The sequence below is a fragment of the Trichechus manatus genome, unplaced genomic scaffold (genome assembly GCF_000243295.1).
Source record: "Trichechus manatus latirostris isolate Lorelei unplaced genomic scaffold, TriManLat1.0 scaffold00258, whole genome shotgun sequence".
In the NCBI taxonomy this organism is placed as follows: Eukaryota; Metazoa; Chordata; class Mammalia; order Sirenia; family Trichechidae; genus Trichechus; species Trichechus manatus.
In genome coordinates this window covers 363,668-386,424 of record NW_004444194.1, presented here as the reverse complement: position 1 = coordinate 386,424, position 22,757 = coordinate 363,668, and the positions used below count along the sequence as shown (strand labels likewise).

Genomic DNA, 22,757 nt, shown 5'->3' with positions numbered 1-22,757 from the left:
CCTTCGGACTAATCTTTTCCTTGTATCCTGTTCTCTTCATTCTCCCTTGCTCCCGAAGGGATGAAACCAGTGGAGTATCTTAGATGGCCGCTCACAGGCTTTTAAGACTGAAGACGCTACTCATCAAACTAGGATTTAGAACATTGTCTTTATGGACTATATTGTGCCAATTGACTGATGTCTCCCAAGTAACTATGGTCCTAAGCCCTCAAACCCAGTAAACCAATTCCGTGAGGTATTTGGGTATATCTAGTAAGTGTCCATAACTGTGCCCCCTATGTGCTTTATTTTACAGTTGCAAATATATGCAGCACACATAAACATGTATATACAGATGTCTACAGTTACACTTATACATGCACATCCATATATTGGTATGTACTTTTCTCTACATATATATGCGTACATATCTATGTAACTGTATACATATTTTTTAGTTGTTATTACTGTTGTTGCAAAATTGTGTATCCCCCAATAAATTCTTTTTTACAGTTTCCACACAAATTGTTCATTGACATTATTTATGTTTATCACAATTGGTCAGTCTATGCCCTTCTATTTGTGCTCAAACACTTGTCTTTACTATGGTTGTGCTGCGCTCACTACTTCCACACTCGGTGCCACTTTTCCCATTACCAAAAGTAACAAGTCTGTGTTTTAAAGTGCCTGCCACCTATTTTTGTAAATAAAGTTTTATTGCATGCCCATTTATTTACTATCATTTATGACGGCTTTTGTGCTACAGTGTGGAGTTGAGTGGTTGCGACAGAAACCGTAAGACCCACAGTGCTGAAAATATTTACTGACTCTTTTCAGAAAAAGTTTGCCAACCCCTGGACTAGATTAGATGGTTGTCTTGTCATGTTGGCCCCGTGTGTGTAGAAATATGGGTGTCCACAGTGTGTGTGTGTGTATGTATGTGTGCGCACACATGTGTATGTGTCTATGTATGAATGCCCTGGGGTGTCTCCCATGACTGAATGTGTTGAGATTGTCACCTGAATTTGTGACAGGGTCTTGGTGTATTGTGTGCAGGGATGACTGTGTCTCTGTGTGTCAGTGTTGTTGTGACTTTGTGCAGACCAGGGGTTGTGGGTATGCCCTTGTAACAATAAATGGTTGTGGCTGTATGCCATAAAACTTTATCTGTGTGTCCCTGTGAGAAGTGGTAGGACCATAAGTTGGTGAAGGAGCTTATGACTGGGTTGACAGTGTGCGTGTGTCTAGGGGGTGTCAGTGTCACTGTCCATGTGATTGTCCCTACTGTGAATCTTCCACCACTTGTACTGTGGTGGCTTGTGTATTGTGATGCTGGAAGCTATGCCACAGGTATTTCAAATACCGGAAGGGTCACCCATGGTGGACAGGTTTCAGTGGAACTTCTAGACTAAGACAGACTGGGAAGAAGGGCCTGGCTATCTACTTCTGAAAAAATTGGCCAGTGAAAACCTTATAAGTAGTAGCGGCGCATTGTCTGATACAGTGCCAGAAGATGAGCCCCTCAGGTTGGAAGGCACTAAAAATACAACTGGGAAAGAGCTGCCTCCTCAAAGTAAGGTCGACCTTAATGATGTGGACGGAGTCAACTTTTGGGACCTTAATTTGCTGATGTGGCATGACTCAAAATGAGAAGAAATAGCTGCAAACATCCATTAGTAATTGGAATGTGGAATGTATGAAATTTGAATTTTAGGAAAATTGGAAGTTGTCAAAAATGAAATGGAACGCATAAAGGTCGATATCCTAGGCATTAGTGAGCTGAAATGGACTGGTATTGGCCGTTTTGAGTCTGACAGTCATATGGTCTACTATGCCGAGAATAACAAATTGAAGAGGAATGGTGTCGCATTCATCATCAAAAAGAACATTTCAAGATCTGTCCTGAAGTATGACGCTATGAGTGATAGGCTAATATCCATACACCTACAAGGGAGACCAGTTAATATGACTATTATTCAAATTTACACACCATCCACTAATGTCAAAGATGAACAAATTGAAGATTTTTACCAGCTTCTGCAGTCTGAAATTGATCAAACATGCCATCAAGATGCATTGATAATTACTAGTGATTGGAATGCACAAGTTGGAAACGAAGAAGGATCAGCAGTAGTTGGAAAATAATGGCCTTAGTGATAGAAACTATGCGGGAGATCACATGAGAGAATTCTGTAAGACCATTGACCTATTCATTGGAAATAACTTTTTCAACAACATAAATGGTGACTATAGGCTTGGACACCACCAGAATACACAGGAATCAAATTGACTACATCTGTGGAAAGAGACAATGGAAAAGTGTGATATCATCAGTCAGAACAAGGCCAGGGGCTGACCGTGGAACAGACCATCAGTTGCTCATATGCAAGTTCAAATTGAAGCTGAAGAAAATTAAACCAAGTCATTGAGAGCCAAAGTACAACTTTGAGTATATCCCACCTGAATTTAGAGACTGTCTCAAGAATAGATTTGATGCACTGAACACTAATGACCTAAGACCAGATGAACTGTGGGATGACATTGAGGACATCATATATGAAGAAAGCAAAAGCTCATCAAAAAGACAGGAAAGAAAGAAAAGGCCAAAATGGATGGCAGAAGAGACTCTGAAACTTGCTTTTGAACTTAGAGTAGCTAAAGTGAAAGGAAGAAATGATGAAGTGAAAGTGCTGAACAGAAGATTCCAAAGGGTGGCTTGAGAAGGCAAAGTAAAGTGTCAAAATGAAATGTGTTAGAAAACTGAAAGGGAAGAACACATTGGGCATTTCTCAAGCTGAAAGAAGTGAAGAAAAAGTTCAAGCCTTGAGTTGCAATACTGAAGGATCCTGTGGGCAAAAAGTTGAATGACACAGGAAGCATCAAAAGAAGATGGAAGGAATACACAGAGTCACTGTACCAAAAAGAATTGGTCAACGTCCAGCCATTTCAGGAAGTAGCATATGATCAAGAACTTACGGTATTAAAGGGAAGAAGTCCAAGCTGCACTGAAAGCATTGGCAAAAAACAAGGCTCCAGGAGTTGACAGAATACCAGTTGAGATGTTTCAACAAACAGATGCAACAGTGGAAGCACTCACTCCAAGAAATTTGGAAGACAGCTACCTGGCCAATAGACTGGAAGAGATCCACATTTGTGCCCATTCCAAGGAAACGTGTTCCGACAGAATGCAGAAATTATAGAACGATAACCATTAATATCACATGCAAGTAAAATTTGGTGAAGATAATTCAAAAATGGTTACAACAGTACATCAACAGAGGATTGCCAGAAATGCAAGCCAGATTCAGGAGAGGACATGGAACAAGGGATATCATTGCTGTTGTCAGATGGCTCTTGGCTGAAAGCAGAGTATATACCTCAACCTGTGTTTATTGACTATGCAAAGGCATTTGACTGTATGGATCATAACAATTTATGGATAACATTGCAAAGAGTGGGAATTCCAGAACTTCCAGTTATGCTCACGGAAAACCTGTACAAAGACCAAGAGGCAGTCATTTGAACACAGCAAGGGGATACCGCGTGGTTTAAAATCAGGAAAGGTGTGCATCAGAGTCATATCCTTTCACTGTACTTATTCAGTCTGTATGCTGAGCAAATAATCCAAGAAGCTGGACTATAGGAAGAATGGCGCATCAAGATTGGAGAAAGACTTGTTAACAAACTGCGATATGCAGATGATACAACCTGGCTTGCTGAAAGTGAAGAGGACTTGAAGCGCTTACTGATGAAGATCAAAGACTACAGCCTTCAGTGTGGATTACACCTCAACATAAAACAAAATCTTCACAACTGGACCAATAAGCAACATCATAATAAACAGAAAATATTGAAGTTGTCAAGGATTTCATATTACTTGGATCCACAGTCAACCCCCATGGAAACAGCAGGCAAAAAATCAAATGACATATTGCATTCAGCATATGTGCTGCAAAAGACCTCTTTAGTGTTAAAAAGCAAAGCTGTCACTTTGAGGACTAAGGTGCACCTGACCCAAGCCATAGTATTTTCAGTCACCTCTTATGCATGCAAATGCTGGACAATGAAAAATGAAGACCAAAGAAGAATTGATGCCTTGGTGAAGAATATTAAATATACCATGGACTGCCAGAAGAATGAACAAATCTGTCTTGGAAGAAGTACAGCCAGAATGCTCCTTAGAGGGGAGGATGGCGAGACTTTGTCTCATGTACTTTGGACATCTTATCAGGAGGGATCAGTCCCTGGAGAAGGACATCATGCTTGGTAAATTAAAGGGTCAGCGAAATGAGATCGGTTGACACAGTGGCTGCAACAGTGGGCTCAAACATAGCAATCATTGTGAGAATGGCACAGGACCAGGCAGGTTTTTTTTTCTTTTGTACATAGGGTCGCTATGAGTCAGAACCTACTCGATGGCACCTAACAACAACAGCAACGTGAATCCCCACGTGGGCTGCTGTGTTCCTGTGTGAAGGCATGGTCATGTTTCTGTGCTACTGGGTGACATAGTAACCATGGGTGACTGTGGCTCTGTCTCTGTCAGTGTAAAAGTCCGTGTTATTGCTTTAGTGCTGTGTGACGGCAGGCCTGGGTTTGACAGTGTGACTGTGTTTGTAAGATGCTGTGCCCATGAATATCAGAATTTGTATGACTCTGCATTGTGAGTGTACAGGTGAGTCCCACATACCTGTGAGTGACAGGTGCGTGATCCCATGACTGAGTACCACTGTGTGAGCCTGGGCCATTACATAGGACAGGATTGTCCCAGTCACTCACAGCCATGGGTGTGACTGCAACTTTGTAAGTGTAGGTGATGATTTCCCTCTATCTGTGTGACAGGGTGTCCTTGTGCCATTGGGTGATGTGGCTGTGTCCTGTGTGGTCTGTGGCTGCGTCCCTATGACTTTACGCTGTGTGTGACAGCAAGTTTGTTTCCCTGTGACATAAGGTCTCTGTGCCTGTATCAGTGACACTGCCCTGGCCATGTGACAGTGTAATGGCATTTCTTGGCTTATCCAGGAGCCTCATCCATGTGGCAGGGTGATGATGCTTCTAGGACCCTCGGGCTGGGGTTACAGCCTGGAGGGTTGGTGCTGCAGTGTTACTGGGTCCCTTTTCTTGGCCCTGTGCCTAGGCAGTGAGGTGTTAGTGTCATCGTGAATGTGTTCTCTGCCCCATGATGGTGTGTTTCGCATGCACAGGGACTGACCCCTGTGACACTGTCCCTGTCCATGACGGTGATAAGCCTAGGTCTGTGTGACAGCAGCTATGATGGTGTTCCCGTTCTCTAGGGGTAGAAGGGACACGAGGGAGGGAGTACCTGGTGCTTTGTGTCACGTGCCTGTTCTTGCCAATGGCCGTGTGTCTGGACCAGGGTTAGTTGATCCTAGGCCCCAGGCTGGCCTCACGGTCCCATTTTCGCAGGAAGTCCGGACTTGGGGGCCGTGGAGCTGCGCATCGAGGAGCTGCGGCACCATTTCCGAGTCGAACATGCGGTGGCAGAGGGCGCCAAGAACGTGCTGCGCCTCCTCACTGCTGCCAAGGCCCAGGACCGCAAAGCAGTCTGTGAGGTGAGGGGTGGGGCTTCAGCAGGTACAGGGCCTTGGTAGGAGCGGAGCCTCCGAAGAGGGGGTGGGGCTTGGGGGAACCTCTGCTGGGTGGGCCTCTGTGGGGCGGGGCCTAAGCGAGGGGTGGGATGCTGTTGGGGTAAGGCTTCAGCGAGGGGCGGGACCTCTGCAAGAGGTGTGGCCTCAGCGAGGGATGGGACCTCAGGTGAGGCATGGCCTCAGCCAGTGGCGGGTGGTTGCAAGGGGAGGGACCCTGACTGGAGCAGAGCCACTGCGGGGAGGGGCCTCTGCGAGGGCCCGGGCCTACTTTTGGAGGACCCGGGCCTACTTTTGGAGGACCCCTGGTCTGGGATCCAGGCCTCTAGGGAGAAGGAGCCCAGGATGAGACTCAGCCAGTCTGGGACGGGGCCTGGGTTTGTACTGGGGGACGCAGCGTATAGCGCCCCCAGCCCGACTGCTCCCCAGCCCAGCCTCCCTGCCGTAGGCCCAGGAGAAGCTAACTGAGTCCAACCAGAAGCTGGGGCTGCTACGGGAGGCGCTGGAGCGGCGTCTTGGGGAGCTGCCCGCTGACCACCCCAAGGGACGGCTGCTGCGCGAGGAGCTCGCGGCTGCCTGCTCCTCCGCCTTCAGCGTCCTACTGGCCGGGCCCTTCCCTGCCATGCACTACAGCACCCTGTGCAAGCCAGCGCCGCTCACAGGTTAGCCCCGACCCCCCCAGCTCTGGACCCATCACCCATCCGATTCCCCCAGCCCCAAGACCCCAGCCATGGTAGTCCGGGACCCCCAGCTCCAGACCCCTGTACTCCTATCTGGGATCCCCACCATCCACAGCTCTAGGTCACCACTCTCCCCAACATGGGACTCCCATCCTACTGCCCCCTCTTTTCTTTTCACCATTCACCCCAGCCCTCTAGCCCTAGACCCCATTTCTCCAGGCCCCACACACCCTGGAATTCCTGCCTCACCTTGCCCTCTGATTCTGGACTTCTGCCCTCCTCCTCCTTCCCCAGCCCTCCCGCACACCCCACCTGAGCCTCTAGACCAGCCAGTCTCACTTTCCTTAGATCCCCCCAGCCCCCACCCCTCTGACCAGCCCCACCCTAGACCCCCACTCCCAGATCAGCCCGCCCAATCTTACCCTGGACTCTCCCAGTTTAGGGCTTTGAACTGTTTTTTCCCGATTCAGTCATGGCTGACGAAGTGAAATCACAGTTGACCCAAATTTTAAAAATGTGGGTGAACCAGAACGATAACTGGAACAGGAAAAATTATAGGTGGAAGCCCTGCTAGAAACTTAGTCTCCTTCTTAGAAAACAAGGTCAGCGTGGACATTGCATAGCAACCAAATCTTTCGACAAGCAGAGTGGGAAGCAGTGCTGCCCGGCTCAAAGATGGCAGCCGACTGCGCTGCTTTGAAAGTGTGTTGCTCTCCATAGTCCTGCTGATAATCCAGTCTCCTGCCTTAGGTTCCTGAAAGGGCTCACTACGCCTCTTCTGAGTCTCCTATTCCAGGGCTTTTACCTGTAATTTTTCCCTTTCCAGTTATCATTCTGTTTCACCCACATTTTAAAATTTTGGGTCTTTTGCAATTCCAGTTAGTCAGCCATGACCAGTTCGATGCCCTGCCCCAGTTCTACACTGCTTCACCTTGCCGGGACCCCTGGCCTCTGCCCTGAACCTCCTCTCTCCCTAAATCCCAGCATCGAGCACCTCCCCCCAGCCTAGCCCACCACAGCCTCAGTCCCCAAGTCTCTTGCTCTGTATTTCTGGCATCCAGGCACAGCCATCCCTGCCTCAGACCACCCCTCCCACGCACTTGCATGCCAGCCACTTCTGACGTGTCCATTTTGCCTGCCTCTCAGCCTGCCCCAGATATGGCCTCCACTGAGCCTGCCTCTCCCACAGGGACACTGCAGGTGCGTGTGGTGGGCTGCAGGGACCTCCCAGAGACCATCCCCTGGAGCCCATCACCTTCGGCAGGGGGACCTGGGGCCTCTGACAGTCGCACCCCCTTCCTGAGCCGCCCAGCCCGGGGACTTTACAGCCGGAGTGGAAGCCTTAGCGGCCGGAGCAGTCTCAAAGCAGAAGCCGAAAACACCAGTGAGTGGACCGTCACAGGGCCTTGAGGGTTTGGTGGGGGGTGGGTGGTGGTCCTGGGATACCCCACATTTGTAGCACTTTAAAAACTAATGCATACATACAAAAAATGTGTATAAAAAGGAAGAATAACAAGAAATAGACCATGGCCAGATCCTCAGAAGTCCTTCATGCCCACTCAGTTCTGTCCTAGAAATAGCCAATCTCCTGACTTACGATTCTCATTCCCTTGCTTTTCTTTATAGCTTTAGCTCCCGTGTATGCTTCTCAAAACACTGTAGTTTAATTTTGCCTCTTGTTTGAACTTGATGTAAATGGAGTTTTACAGAATGTTTTCCATAGTGCTGGCTTCTTTCATTCAATGTTGTTTGGAAAACTCACCCATATTGATGCATGAAGCTATTGTTCGTTCATTGTTACTGCTGTTTAATTGTCTACTGTATTAGATTGAGTCATATCAAAGTGTTGGATTTTTTTAGGTTAAAAATAGTTAAATATCAGCAATTTCATAGTCCAGCCTATTAAGACTGTATCACAATTCTGTGTTAATTCTCACGTTAAAGGACAGTGGGATGTTTGTAGTTCGGGCCATTATATAAACATTATGTATATGTATGTTTCCTGCTGTACACTTGCATGCATTTTTCAAGGGTAAATACTTAGGAGTATATTGCTGGGACTTCCATATAGAATAAAAATTAGTTTGGATCCATACCTCACACCACACACAAAAATCAACTGGAAATGGATTAAAGGCCTTAACGACAAAGGCAAAACTATAACGCTTTGACAAGATACCACAGCAGAGTGTTATCGGGTGTAGGGGCAGATCTCTCTAACCAGGCACAAGAGACCCTCCCCCCAGCGTTTCTTGATGCCCCCCTCCAGGTGAGGTCAGCGCTGTTCTCAAGCTTGATAATACAGTGGTGGGGCAGACATCCTGGAAGCCGTGTGGCCCAAATGCCTGGGACCAGAGCTTCACCCTGGAGCTGGAGAGGGTGAGCTGAGTTGGGGATGACAGGACTTGCAGGAGGAAGGGTTCTGAGCCTCAGGCACCCCAAGTGACAACCCTTTTCCTCTCCCTTGAGGCACGGGAACTGGAGCTGGCTGTGTTCTGGCGGGACCAGCGGGGCCTGTGCGCCCTCAAATTCCTGAAGTTGGAGGATTTCTTGGACAACGAGAGGCATGAGGTGCAGCTGGACATGGAACCTCAAGGCTGCCTAGTGGCTGAGGTATAGCCCTGACCCTTGACCCCCAAGACACATGGAATCCAGGGCTGCCTAGTGGCTGAGGTACAGCCCCACCCCCCGAGAAAATGCTTCCTCCCTTCCTGCCCTCAGTTTTCTAGAAAGGGAGTATGTTTTTTCATTTAGTCTCTGCACTTCAATAGACAAGTACATATAAGCTGTCACATCAATGCCATGACTTCAGGTGTGATTTTGTTCTGAGACAAAATTTTACCCAGCCAGAAGAAACAAACAACAAAGAAAAAATGGGTATTGTGTCATGGAGATTGCTACCAGAACTGCAGTCAAGTAGATAGGGATTCTTCCGCTGTGGCATTGGGGCTCAGGTCTAAATCAAAATTTCCCCACTGTGGTGCTATAGACATTTGGGCCTGCTCATTCTCTGTGGTGGGAGCCGTCCTATGCACTATAGGGTGGTTAGCAGCATCCCTGTCCTCTACCCACTAAATGCCAGTAGCATCCCTCCCTCCGCAGTTGTAACAACCAAAAAAGGTCTCCAGCCATTGCCAAGTGTCCCCTGGTTGAGGACCCCTGGCCTAAATAATATGATTTATAATAATAATTAATAAAATATTTAACAATAATATTATCAGCTAACCCTTTATAGCACGAGCCAGGCCCTGTTCTAAGTGCTTTACAGACATGAACACATTAATTCTTACAACAACCCAGTGAAACAGGGACTGTCGTTAGTTACATTTGACACAGGAGGAAACAGGCACAGAGAAGGAAAGGAACTGACTCCTTCGTTTAGCCAAAGTAATTCTAGAAAATTCTTTAAATTTGCTTCTAACATATACGTGTGCTCCATTTTGTATATCTTCGTTTATCCCTATCCCTGTGTAAAAATTCTTACATGATCCAATAATTGAGGACCACTGAAAGGAAGGAGCACAGAGAAAGTCTGATTTCAGAGTGTGGGACAGTGAAGTTGTTCTTCTGCTGGGAAAACTATCTAAAACCAAGTGGGGAATGGTGGTGGGTGACCTAGGGGACAAATTCTGAAGCATTCCTGAGGTTTACTTACAGCATTCTCTTTTATTCTCATGCCTCTACCAAAGCTCCATCCAAGAGAACTTTCCACAGTTCTATTACCAAGGAGCCTGCAATAGATGGGTTCTATTGTCGATGAGAAGGTTCTATAACTGTGCTGTCCAATACAGCAGCCCCCAGCTAACTGAAGTGTGGCTAGTGCAGCTGGGGAACACTGAAGTTATAACTTTACTTAATACAATTCTTTAAATAGCCACACATGGCTAGTGGAGACTATATTGAATACTGACTGCAGTTCTGTGATGTTAGCACCTTCTAGAAGATACATTTGAGTTGGGAGAATTAAACTAGACTAGTGGTTTCCACATGTGGGTGGGCATGAGCATCACCTGGAGGACTTGTTCAAACAGATCACCAGGACCCCCAAAAGGGCCCCAAATCACAGCCCCCTCCCATGTTTCTGATCAGTAGGTCTAGGTGGAGGCCGAGAATGTGCATTTTTAACATGTTCCCAGGTGATGGTAATGCTGATGCTGCTGGTTGGGGACCACACTTGGAGAATCACTGTACTAGATACTGTAGGACCTGTCTGTAGGATTTGGAAGTCAATCTTGATGGATCAGACCCCTCCCTGGTTGCCTGCTTCTTGCCTTTCCAAGCTGGCACCTTAGGCAGTTGCTCGCTGGGCAGTGGATTGGTTTTATGACCCCTTAAAAACATCCCAGAAACCCTGGTTGTGTAGTGGTTAAGAGTTACGGCTGCTAACAAAAAGGTCAGCAGTTGGAATCCACCAGCGCTTCTTGGAACCCTGTGAGGCAGTTCTGCTCTGTCCTATAGGGTCGCTATGAGTTGGAATCAACTTGACAGCAACTGGTTTGGGTTTTTGTGGTTGAATAATGTCCAATGGTACTATGGGATTGGATGTGATGCCACAGTAATCTGAACCCTCCAGACATTTGAGTGTGCACATCTGTCCTCCTAAGGCTTCCTCCTTGAACTGCTCAGTTGCAGGCAAGGGGTCCTCACGCTTCCTCCTCTCCCCAGGTCACCTTCCGAAACCCTGTCATTGAGAGAATCCCCCGGCTCCGAAGGCAGAAGAAAATCTTCTCCAAGCAGCAGGGTGAGGGGGTGGGCCAGGATGGGTAAGGCCTGGGGTCCTGGGTAGTGTCACAGAGGGTGACCCCTGCACCATCCCCCCAGGGAAGACATTTCAGCGTGCCAGGCAGATGAACATCGATGTCGCCACGTGGGTGCGGCTGCTTCGGAGGTTCATCCCGAATGGCACAGCCACAAGCACCTTTAGCCCAGGGGCTTCACCAGGACCCGAGGCCCGGCCCACAAGGTAAGAGGGAGGGCCCTGGGTTCCCAGCTGCCCCTCATTGCTTCCAGGTGTGCTGGGTCCCAGACATGTCCCTCTTCCCTCTGCAGCAGTGACATCTCTGTAGAGAAGCTGAACCTCAGGGCCGACTCAGACACCTCACCCCAGAGGAGCCCGTTGGAGCCTCCTTCCAGCCTATCAAGCCTGGTGAGCATCCCCTACTCCTCCCGTAGGGCAGCAGCTGAGGTGGAATGGTCCTGCTCCAGGCCTTCCCAACTTAAGACTCAGAGACTGCTAGGAACTTCCCCAGGTCACGCAGCATGTCTCTGACAGAACCTGGGCTTGATAGCCCAGCTCAGGAGCCAGGCTGCCTGGGTTCCCAGCCCTGCTCTGCCACCTCCTCGCTGTGTGACCCATGGCAGTTTCACCTCTCTGTGCCTCGGTGCACTGCCACACAAGCATGTTTAAAACTCACCATCAATAATAGAAGTCAAAATAGTGGTTACCTCTGGGTGGGGGTACTGACAGGGAGGGGGCACAAGGGAGCCTGCTAGGGTGATGGAATGTTCTGCATCTTGATCTAGGTCACAGGTCAGGAGACGTTTTCCGTAAAAGGCCAGATAGTCAATATTTTTGGCTCTGTGACCCAGACGGTCTCCGTCACAACAATTCAACTCTGCTTTTGTAGCGCAAAAGCAGCCACAGACGCATAATCAAATGGACAGGGCTGGCTTCCAGTTAAAGTTTTATCATCAGTTGCTGTCAAGTTGATTCTGACTTGTGGCAACCCCGTGTGTGTCAGAGTACAACTTCATAGGGTTTTCAGTGGCTGATTTTTTTGGAAGTAGATTGACAGGCCTTTCTTCGAAGGCGTCTCTGGGTGGACTTGAACCTCCATCCTTTTGCTTAGCAGCCAAGCAGATTAACCATTTGCACCCCCCAGAGACTCTAAAACTTTGATGGACACAAAGTTTGAATTTCATGTAATTTTTATGTAGTGAAATACCGTTCTTCCTTTGTGTTTTTGTTGTTTGTTTGTTTTCCACCCATTTAAAAATGTAAAAACCATTCTTAGCTCGAAGGCCACACAAAAACAGGTGGCGGGGTGATTTGGCCTGTGGGATGGAATTTGCTGACCCCGGTCTAGGGGATGGTCACATGGTGGACACGTGTAAGAGCTTGCCCCTCTGTGCATCTCACCCAATGTATAATATACCTCATTTTTAAAAAATTAAAATAATGATATATCTTCATGGGATTAAATTGAATGAGATACCTATCAGATTGGCAAAAAATCCAAAAGTTTAATAACACTGAACGCTGGGGAGGATGTGGGGAAACAGGCACCGTTGGAGGTGAGTGAATCGCTGTATCTCCTTGAGAGGGCTTTTGGTGATAGCTGGCTGAGTTAAAAATGAACATTTCTTGGCCCGGAAATTCTACTTCTGGACAGTTATTCAGGATATATTCATGCATGTGTACAAAACTGTGTTCAGGCTATTCACTGCAGCAGCTTTGTGTGGGCGAAAGAGTGGAAACAAGCTTGGGAGCCAGTGTTAAATATTACAGAATGGAATAGTATACAGCTGTTAAAAATGAAGTAGTCTCCATGTGCTGGTGTAGAAGGATATCCAAGACAGATTGTCCATTGGGAAGAATAAGATTGGAACATTGTCAATTGTGGGTGTAAGAAAAATGGAGCCTCTCCTGGCATTTTCGCTTCTGTGGTTATAGAATATATCTAGAAAGATACCCAGGAAATCATTAACAGTGAGTGGCTGGGGCAGGAGGGAAATGTGTTTCCCATTGTACACCCATTTGCACAGATTGCATATTTAGAACTGTGTCTGTGGGACCTTCTTGTAGGATGAAGGTGATGGACCAATAGGAAATGGTTTTTCCATTAAAAAAAATTTTGATTCTTTTGAAAGTTATATATGTATGTGATGTAAACAATTAAGTAGTTCCATAAGGCTTAATACCACTAAACGAAATAAGGAGGTAAGTGATAAAATGTACTTGGAATGTGAAATGTGTTGTGGAGAAAAATAAAGCAGGGAAAGGGTAGGGGTGGTTCTTTATTTAATACAGTGGTCAGCTGGTGTCCTGCAAGGGTGACATTGAGTAGAGGCCTGAAGGACTCGAGGGTGGAGCTGTGCAGTGTCTGGGGAAAGAGCCCTCCAAGCAGAGGGACCAGCGGTGCAAAGCCCCTGAGGTGGGAATGTGCCAGATGTGTTCAGGGAACAAGAAAGGAAACACTGTCGTTGGAGGGGAGTGAGTGAGGGGCTAGTGGGGGAGAGGGGAGGGCAGAGAGGTGACAAGGCAGATCGTGCAGAGTCTTGGTGGTCGCTGTGGTTTGGGGACACCTCTGACTCTGCTTACTCTGACCTCTTCTCCCTGCTGCAGAGTTCCCGGATCCAGGAACAACCCCTCACTCCTGCACCACCTTCAGAGACCCAGGAGACCCCAGGCCCCGCCCTGTGCAGGTGATGACCTTCCCCCAGCCCCTACCCACGACCCCCACCCACCGCCCTTGTCCCCACCAGTATCCTCTCTCCACAGCCCTCTGAGGAAGTCGCCCCTGACCCTCAAGGATTTCAAGTTTCTGGCAGTGCTGGGCCGGGGTCACTTTGGGAAGGTGAGGTGAGGGCTGGGGAGTGGGAGGCTGGGAGTCCAGGTCTCCGGCTCTCTGGGCTGGGCCCTAACCCCACCCCTGCCTGCTGTGGTTCCAGGTGCTGTTGTCCGAATTCCGGCCCAGTGGGGAGCTGTTCGCCATCAAGGCTTTGAAGAAAGGGGACATTGTGGCCCGAGACGAGGTGGAGAGGTGGGCAACCCTGCTCAGGCCGTCTGGTGACCTTGGTCTTCTCTTCTGGGAAATGGGAAATAGAACAGTTCCCCTCCTTGGAGCTGCCGTGAAAATGACTCATAACAGTCACTCACATTTATTAAGCTAGTATTTAAAATAATAACACCAACTCTTATAAAGCACACACTGTGTGCTTTACAGGGAAACCCTGGTGGTGTAGTGGTTAAGACCTACGGCTGCTAACAAAAAGTTGGCAGTTTGAATCCACCAGGGGCTGCTTGGAAACTCTATGGGGCAGTTCTACTCTGTCCTATAGGGTTGCCATGAGTTGGAATGGACTCTACAGCAATAAGTTCGGTTTTTTGTTTTTTGTTTTTGTGTGTGTGTGTATGCTTTACAGTAGTAACACTGTAAGGTTAATACTGTTATTGTCCCCATTTCTACTCATGGCACAGAGGGGTTCAGCAATTTTCTAGAGGTCGCACAGCCAGTAAGCAGCAGAGCCAGGATTCAAATCTAAGGAGTCAGACTTTGAAGCCTTTGCTCTTAGTGGTGTCGCTACACTGCCTCTACTTTGGGGTCAGGGGCCCTGGGTTCAAATCCCGTCTCTGTCACCGATGTGCTTGGAGACCCTAGGGAAGTCATTTCACCCTCTGAGTCTCAGCCTCCCAATCTTAAAGGGAGAGAATAATGCCTTCCTTGCAGGATTGTTGGGTGGATTAAATGAGAGGATGGATGCATGTAAAGCACTCAGCACAGTGCCTGCCCCCTGTAAACTCTTGATAGAGGCACTGAGATGATCCCCAATCCTCCTGACATCCTTTTATTAATCTAGAACCCAACTCAGATAGGCTTAAGCAAATAAAGGAATTTATTGATCTGAACTAGAAAAGTCCAGGGGTGCTCTACCTTCAGGCATAGCTGTATCCAGGTGAAGATGTGTCTTAGTTCTGCTTTCCCTTTAGTGGGCTTTGCCTGTAGTCCCCTTGTGGGGGCAGAAATGCCCCCTACCTCAGCAGCTTCAGGCTCATCCTACTAGCTTTAGTCCTTCTTTCCTAATAGTTCCAGTAGAAATCCTGGGATACAGCCCCATTAGCTTGGATTGCTCATCCCTGAACCAATCCTTGGCCAGGGAGATGGGGAGCTCTGATTAGCCTGGGTCTCATGCTCAACCCTGGTAGTTCCCGAAAGGGACATTAGGGGCCTGTTATCAGCAGGAAGGATAGATTCTGTGTGCTCATTTAAGCAGACAAGACTGCCAGAGTTCAGAGATACTAAGCAACTTGCTCAAGGTCACCCAGCAAAGCAAGGCCCAACGTAGAACCAGGCCTGGCGCACAGGAAGCCCTCCACAAATATCTGTTGATGGAGGACTCTGGAGGTTGGGGTGGGGGCAGCTGTGGCCTCTGACCCCTGCCCTCGCCCTCCCAGCTTGATGTGTGAGAAGCGGATCCTGGCGGCTGTGACCAGTGCGGGGCACCCCTTCCTGGTGAACCTGTTTGGCTGTTTCCAGACGCCAGAGCACGTGTGCTTCGTGATGGAATACTCGGCTGGCGGGGACCTGATGCTGCACATCCACAGCGACGTGTTCTCTGAGCCCCGTGCTGTGTGAGTCCCACTGCTCCGCCCCCTGCCCTGCCCAGCCCCCTGCCCCAGCACCCCTGATGCCAGTCCTGCCCTGCCCCTGGCCCCCTCCCTGCTCACCCTCCCACCCCCAGCACCCCTGACTCCTCAGAATTGGGAGCCTCGCAGCCCCCTTTGCACCCTTCCACTCTCAGGCCCCACCTCCCCCAGCCTCCTGGAGTTTAGGGGCTGGAGGGCCTTTGAGGATGGGAGAGCCAGGTTTATGTGATGCCCTCTTGGCGGGCGGCCTGGCCCCCTCACACCAGCCTCTCTCTGCAGCTTTTATTCGGCCTGTGTGGTGCTGGGGCTGCAGTTTCTCCATGAACACAAGATTGTCTACAGGTGTGTATGTGTGCACACCTGTACTCTGCCCACTGGGGGATCGTCCAGTTTCAGACAAGACCCAACCCGCTTGCATCCCGTTTTACATCCCCTAATCCTCCACAGGGACCTGAAGTTGGACAATTTGCTCCTGGACACCAAGGGCTATGTCAAGATCGCAGACTTTGGGCTCTGCAAGGAGGGTGAGGGGCGATGGAAGGCTGGATTTGTCCAGCAGGGGCTGGGCTTCAAGGGACTGGCCTTTGGGGATTTCACTCAGTACGGACTTGCTCCCCACCCAGTCCCTGGGATGGACTGGCTGTCTGGAATGCCCCCACCCCCACTCCAGGCTGGGCTAGAGCTAGAACCCACTTATAACCTTGCATGGTTCTGCTGCTCCCAGGGATGGGCTATGGGGACCGGACCAGCACGTTCTGTGGGACCCCGGAGTTCCTGGCGCCCGAGGTGCTGACGGACACATCGTACACACGGGCCGTGGACTGGTGGGGGCTGGGCGTGCTGCTCTACGAGATGCTGGTTGGGGAGGTGAGGCCCCTGCCCCGCCCCCCCTACCCTGTGTGTCCATCGGACCTCACTAGAATGGAACCATCCTGTGTCCAGGGGTGGGGATCGAAATCAGCCTCCACAGTGTGTGCTGTGTGGTTGGGGGCGGGTGGCTTCACTCTCTGGCGTCAGTTTCCGCATCTGTAAAATGGGGGTACTCACCACCCTCCATGTAAGTGAACACCATCTGAAAATTCAGAGGGCCGGGCTTGCAGGAGCCAGACGAGGAGGTTTGCTTCACCTGGCCCTCCCTGTCCCCAGTCCCCATTCCCAGGGGATGATGAGGAGGAGGTATTCGACAGCATCGTCAATGATGAGGTTCGCTACCCCCGCTTCCTGTCTGCTGAAGCCATCGGCATCATGCGAAGGGTGAGGATCTCCCCAACATGGGGAGAACCCCCATGGGCCTGGGGAGGGAACCTCGGTGCCCAGGAGGGGACAGACCCTGACAGAGTGCTCCCTCCCCCCAGCTGCTGCGGCGGAATCCAGAGCGGAGGTTGGGGTCCAGTGACAGGGATGCAGAGGATGTGAAAAAACAACCCTTCTTCAGGGTGAGATCACCCACTAGGGCACAGCCACCCACCTCAAGGGCTTGGTTATCCCCCTGCAAGGGTGCAGCCATCCCCCACAAGAACCTAGTCATCCTTCCCAAGGGTCTGGTCACCCCTTACAAGGCTCCAGCCATGCCTCCAAGAGCCTGGTCATCCCCACCCAAGGACCTGGTCATCCTTCCTGAAGGGCCTGGCTGTCCCAACCACAAGGGCCTGGCCATCCCCCCTGGCCATTCCCCTCAAACATTGTCCCCTCGCATTGATACCCCCCACCTCCTTGGCCATCCCTCACCCCTACTGACCCTCCTTCACCCACCCCACCCCAGGATGGCCAGGCCGCACTGTGTGTGAGCTCAGGCTTCCCCCACTGGCCACCAGGGTCCCCCCCAGCACTGTGACTCTCCCTGAGCCCCCAGTTCCCCGCATTCCTTTTTTCCTCTAGTGACTCCTGCTGGTCCCCACAGACCCAGGGCTGGACAGGGCCAAGGGGCTAGCCTCTCCTGGCGTCTAGCCCCCAGCCTCCCATGCTGAACCCCACCCCTACCCTGCAGACACTGGGCTGGGACGCCCTGCTGACCCGGCGCTTGCCACCACCCTTCGTACCCACGCTATCGGACCGCACCGATGTCAGCAACTTCGACGAGGAGTTCACGGGGGAGGCCCCCACGCTGAGCCCGCCCCGCGACGCACGGCCCCTGACGGCCACCGAGCAGGCGGCCTTCCAGGACTTCGACTTCGTGGCAGGGGACTGCTAGCCCCTCCCCACCCCTACCCCACCGAGCTCTTAATAGTTTTTAAAAACGCCTTTGGGATTTACCCCATCTATGCATCCTCGTCTCTTGTGCGCAGTACTGGGTGGGGGGAATGCATGGAAGTGGAGAGAATTGGAAGGTGGGGTGGCAGGGAGTGGTGGGGAGGTGCTCTGGGCTAAGGGATCAAGGAAGGGTGAGGACATAGGACTGTTGGGGGGAAGGTGGCTGTAGTAGGGCACATGCGCAGGTGGCGATGAGAGGGGCTTGGGGCTGTGTTGGGGGACGTCTGGGTTTCGAGGCTGTGATGGAGCATGGTTTTGGGGTAAAGTTTTGGGGCTGTGTTGGGGTAGCTCAGGGCCATGATGGGCAGAATGGTTGAGAGAGTCCGTCCTGGCAGTAGGAGGGGCAAGAAGCGCCCCTAGCCACTTTGCTCTGCGTCCAACTGAGCCTCTGCTCCCGGGCAGCGGCAACGGCGGCGGCGTTCTGCGAATGCTCCTGCTGCTCCGGCTCCGTCGGCTGGGCACTTGCCGCCTGAAGACGGAGCGTCGGTGTATGCGCTCCCGCGTGGCCAGTGCCGGAAGCGCACCTGCCTCAGCGACGAACAGGCGCCTCTGCCGCCCCGGCGAGGCAGCAATCGGCGTTGCAGCACCGACCGGACACACCGCGCTGGGCTCGTCGGCAAAGTGGCTTTATTCCCCGAAGGCTCCGCGCCGCTTGCCCGGCTCGGGATGGTCTGGCTCAGCTGAAACGCCTCTGGGCGCGTCTAGAAGTGGCCGATGCCACTGTGCCGGGAGCTACGCAACGAGCTGATCTCCCAGGTACTCCGCGTCAGGCCCAGCCCCACATGGCCGCCCTTGGTACTGGCCCTCGGGGGCAGGAGGCGAAGCAGCTGGCGCAGCACGGCCTGGCGCAGCAGGATGTACACCCAGGGGTCCAGGATCTGGTTCCAGGAGGCCAGGCGCACGGCCAGAAACAGCTGCCGCTGCAAGGAGCTGGGGCCCCAGCCCCCGACGGCCAGCACCACCAACACCTGCGGAGAAGCCGGCATCAGCGGCCGTGGGGCGGGCTAGGAGGGGAGGAGGTGTGAAAAAGGATGCGGGCTGTTGGCAGAAGCGGGTGTGAACGCGGAGCAAGGCTGGGAGGGGAGGGGCGTGGCTGGCAGGTTGGACAGTGAAAGGGCTGTGAGGAGGTGTGGACGACTTGGTGAGGGTAAATGGGGGTGTACGTGAGAGGAGCTATGGAAGGCAGGCGAAGAAGCGGGACTTCAGAGGGCTTGGTAGAAACAAAGGCCTTCAGGGACGGGATGTCGGGTAAGAGAGAAGTCACAGCTATCCCAAAGGACAGGACAGAAGGTAGAAGATAACGAGCGGGGCCTAGAAGGGTGGGGCTGGGGGTGAGTCCCGGCAGTTATCTGGGGAAAGGAGGAAAGTGAGGAAAGCCTGTATGGAAAGGAAAAAGGGCAGGGCTCGTCCGGGAGGGCAGAGCCAGGCGTAGAGGGGAGTGGCCAGAGGGAGAGGCGGGGGGGCTTCTAGGACCCTAGGGAACGAGAACGGTGAGGTTGTGAGGAAGCGCGGATTCTGGCAGTGCAGCGGTGGGTGAGGGAGAGGCCCCAGGCATCCCAGGAAGGAGGTGGTCGGAGGCTGTGAAGGGGCAGGTCAGGTTGGGAGCAGGGAGGAGCGTGGCTCGAGGGGCGCTGCGCCCCTCACCAGCAGCGGGCTCCAACAGATGCACGACACCATCATGATGCCCACGAGCTGGCCCACCATCTCCACGTCGTGGGCTCGGGCTCTGCGCGTCGAGCCGCCACCCGGGGAGCCGCTGGGGGCGGCGGAGGCAGAGGAGAGGGACGAGGCGGACGACGCGGAGGCCGAGCGCGCCCCGCAGCGGCGGCGGCCGCGGCGGCCATCTGGGCTTGCAGCCGGAGAGCGTCGTCGAGAGCGGCGGCGCCAGCGGGCGCGCAGCAGGGTCAAGCCGCTGAGCGTGTTGCACACGAGCGCCACAAGCAGCGCGACCAGGCCGAGGCCCGCGAATAAGCCGGCGAGCAGCGCCTGGCGCCAGTCGCCCGCCGGGCCCAGGCCAATGAAGCACCAGGTGCCCGGGTACTGCAGCTCGTAGCGACCCACGCGCGCTAGCGGCAGCAGCGCCACGGCCAGGGCCACAGCGGCCAACGCGGCGAGCGCCAGGCGCGCGCGGGCCGTCGAGACGCGCGCAGCGTGCAGCAGCGGCCGTGTGACGCCCACGCAACGCTCCACAGCCATCCCGCAGCCCAGCAGCAGCGGGCACAGGCCGAAGAAGACCATACTGCCGCCCAGAAAGTGGCAGGCGCCGCCGGCCGGCGCGCGGCCGGCAGTGTACAGGCGCAGCACCAGCGCGCCCGGGATCACGTGGCCCGCCAGGTCGGTGGCCAGCAGACTGGCGACGAACAGCAGGAAGATGGCGGCTGAGCGGCGGCGCCGCAGACGACCCGCGGCCTGCGCCAGTAGCGCCAGCGCCAGCATGTTGGACACGGCGCCCAGTGTCATGGAGAAGATGGGCAACGCCGGTGACCCGCCCGGACGCCCCGACGGCTGCGCGGCCGACGCGTTGGGAGCCCCCGGCGCCGCGCACGTGGTCGCTTCGCTGACCAGGCTCAGGTTGAAGGGCCCGCAGGGGCCCATGTCAGGTGCCGGAGGGCTGGGGAGAGGAAGAGGTCAAGGTGAGGCGGGCAAGGGGCACAACGCCGCCACTCGGGTTGGCACCAGCCTGCTGCCCCATCAGTGCCTGTCAGGTTCAGGGCCCATTTGACCTCATGGTGTTCCTGCGCGGCCCTTCTGCCCATGGCAACTCCAAATGATCCTTGCTGCCCAGTTCCTGACCCCCTCCTCCTCCTCTGCCTCTCACCACCCCAGCTCAGCCCTCCACTGCCCGCCTGCTCTGTCCATCTCAGCTCCTTCCCTGAATTCCAGGGGCCCATACCTCCGTGTCTCTGCTCCCATCTCTGCCCCCCACCTCCCCATCACTACCACTGACACATCCCTGTCTCCTGGCCCCATCTGACACAACGGACCTGTTTCCCGTTTCAGGGACCCACCCAACCCCACTGCCCCATTTCTTACCTTCACCACGTCATCTTCACTCCAGTCCTATCCTTGAAGCCCAGTGCTGGTCTCTGCCACCATGGGCACATCTCCCCCCAGTCTCCCCACAATCACGTCTCTGTCCCCATGATCACGTCTGTCCTCATGGCCCTATCTCTGTCCCCACAGCCCTGTGTCTGTCCCCTCAGCTACATCTCTGTCCCCATGGCCCCATCTCTGTTCCCTCAGCCACATCTGTCCCTATGATGATGTCTCTGTTCCCACAGCCCCATCTCTGTCCCCACAGCCCCATCTCTGTCCTCAGCCAAATCTCTGTCCTCATGACTAAATCTCTGTCCTCACAGCCCCATGTCTAACTCCATGGCCCCATTTCTGTCTCCCATGGCCATATCGCTATCCCCTTTGGCCACATCTCTGTCCCTATGGCCCACTGTCCCCCAGCCACATCTCTGTCCCCATGGCCCTCTTTCCCCCACCGTTCTCTGTCCCCACGACCCTGTCTCTGTCCATATGACTCCATCTCGGTGCTCCATGGCTATCTCTTACACAGACCCTGCCCCTGACCACCATGCCGTCACCCTGGATGCCCACAGTTCCATTCCTGTCCTCTCCATGCCTGGGCTCTGGAGGCCTCAAAGCTGACCCAGGACAGTCCATTCCTCCCTATCCTGGTGGTGAGTCAGATGGACAGGAAGGACGGACAGATGGGGCTGAGAGCCGAGGAACCCAGGACAGACAGGCGGAGGTAGTGCTGCTCCCATCCTTTCCTGCCCTCCTCCCCCGCCCCGAGGTCCTGCGCCCCAGCTTCTTACCCAGCGCTGCCTGGGACCCTGGGTCCCCATCGCCCGCCACTTGGCTCCTGCTGCCTGCTCGCTGCACGCCCGCTGTGCCCTGGCTCTCAACAGGCTGTTCCCTCCCTCTTACTCCTTCTTTCCCTCCCTCCGGGGCGGCTCCTCGGCTCCCTGCCTCCTCCTGCCGCCCCCGCCCTCCAGGGGCTGCTCCCGCCCTCAGCTCCCTCGCTCCTGTTGGGGGCCGGGGGTGGCAGAGACCCCCTCTCTGTTGTCCTGGCAATGGGCACAGGCCCATCTGGGCCCCAGCTCCCCCCTCGACTTGGCCTGGTCCCCGGGACCCCCTCCCCCCAGCGGGGAGGCAGCAGCCCCCTCCTCCTGCAGGCGGGCTTCTCAGTTGCCTCATTAATAAAGCGGATAAAATCTAAACACTGGAAAATGTGAGCGTTGCCCGGGGCGGTCCAGGGCGGCTTCAGGGGGCGCCGCAGCCCTTACAGGGGCTGTGGGGTTGGGGGGTCAACCCTGCCTGTGGGCAGTGGCACCCCCCCGCCCCATGGAACCTTTGTGGATGTCGGGGTGGGTGCTAGAGAGCAGTGCCTTGGGTGAGACCCATTGCCTTGGGTGAGACCCATTGCCTTGGGTCAGACCCAGCCTGGCCAAGGGACCCACCCACTATTTACACAGGGGCTTAAGCCCAGGCCAGGACCCAGCGAGTCAGTCATACCCTGGAGGGGGAGGAGAAAGGAGACCGAAGGGGGACGGGAGCCAGGAGGCCTGGCTTCCGCAGGGCTCTCTTCCCCCTCTATCGCTCCCCTAGTTCCTAGGTTCCCCTTTAAGATGTGCTGACCAACACCTGGGACACATGGTCTCAAGCCAAGAAAACAGTCACACCCTTAACCCTGGAGACACCCCCTCACCACCTAGCTCTAGAAGTAGGGTCACGCCCCTGGGGTTCACATCAGTCTTATACCCTGAGACCCAGCTGCAGTCACCTGTCAGCACCATTCTCCTCAGTGCCTCAGGTCTGGCGTCATGCCCCAAACTCAATGAGACCGTCTTACCCCCAGCATAC

The 22,757-nt window shown here is 53.2% G+C and overlaps 2 protein-coding genes across 2 annotated transcripts in view; one reads left to right on the top strand and one right to left on the bottom strand.

Annotated features, from left to right (window-relative positions):
• Positions 1-17,870, top strand: part of PKN1 (protein kinase N1) — a 26,902-nt gene extending 9,032 nt beyond the window's left edge. The window contains exons 5-22 of the mRNA XM_023724741.1: positions 5,407-5,552; positions 6,034-6,247; positions 7,455-7,649; positions 8,535-8,644; positions 8,735-8,878; positions 10,931-11,006; positions 11,087-11,228; positions 11,315-11,411; positions 13,611-13,690; positions 13,767-13,842; positions 13,937-14,028; positions 15,441-15,617; positions 15,912-15,974; positions 16,080-16,156; positions 16,357-16,499; positions 16,779-16,886; positions 16,988-17,068; positions 17,620-17,870. Coding sequence (XP_023580509.1) covers positions 5,407-5,552; positions 6,034-6,247; positions 7,455-7,649; positions 8,535-8,644; positions 8,735-8,878; positions 10,931-11,006; positions 11,087-11,228; positions 11,315-11,411; positions 13,611-13,690; positions 13,767-13,842; positions 13,937-14,028; positions 15,441-15,617; positions 15,912-15,974; positions 16,080-16,156; positions 16,357-16,499; positions 16,779-16,886; positions 16,988-17,068; positions 17,620-17,823 — 2,225 coding nt within the window. The 3' untranslated portion in view covers positions 17,824-17,870. The remainder of the gene's footprint in view (positions 1-5,406; positions 5,553-6,033; positions 6,248-7,454; positions 7,650-8,534; positions 8,645-8,734; positions 8,879-10,930; positions 11,007-11,086; positions 11,229-11,314; positions 11,412-13,610; positions 13,691-13,766; positions 13,843-13,936; positions 14,029-15,440; positions 15,618-15,911; positions 15,975-16,079; positions 16,157-16,356; positions 16,500-16,778; positions 16,887-16,987; positions 17,069-17,619) is intronic.
• A 713-nt stretch (positions 17,871-18,583) lies between these two features.
• On the bottom strand, positions 18,584-20,487 carry PTGER1 (prostaglandin E receptor 1). Its single transcript, XM_004389721.1, has 2 exons — positions 19,527-20,487; positions 18,584-18,850 (listed from the first exon to the last, which is right to left on the bottom strand). Exons 1-2 carry the CDS (start codon positions 20,475-20,477, stop codon positions 18,584-18,586), a joined length of 1,218 nt encoding a protein of 405 aa, XP_004389778.1. The 5' UTR covers positions 20,478-20,487.
• Between the last annotated feature and the right edge of the window lie 2,270 nt (positions 20,488-22,757).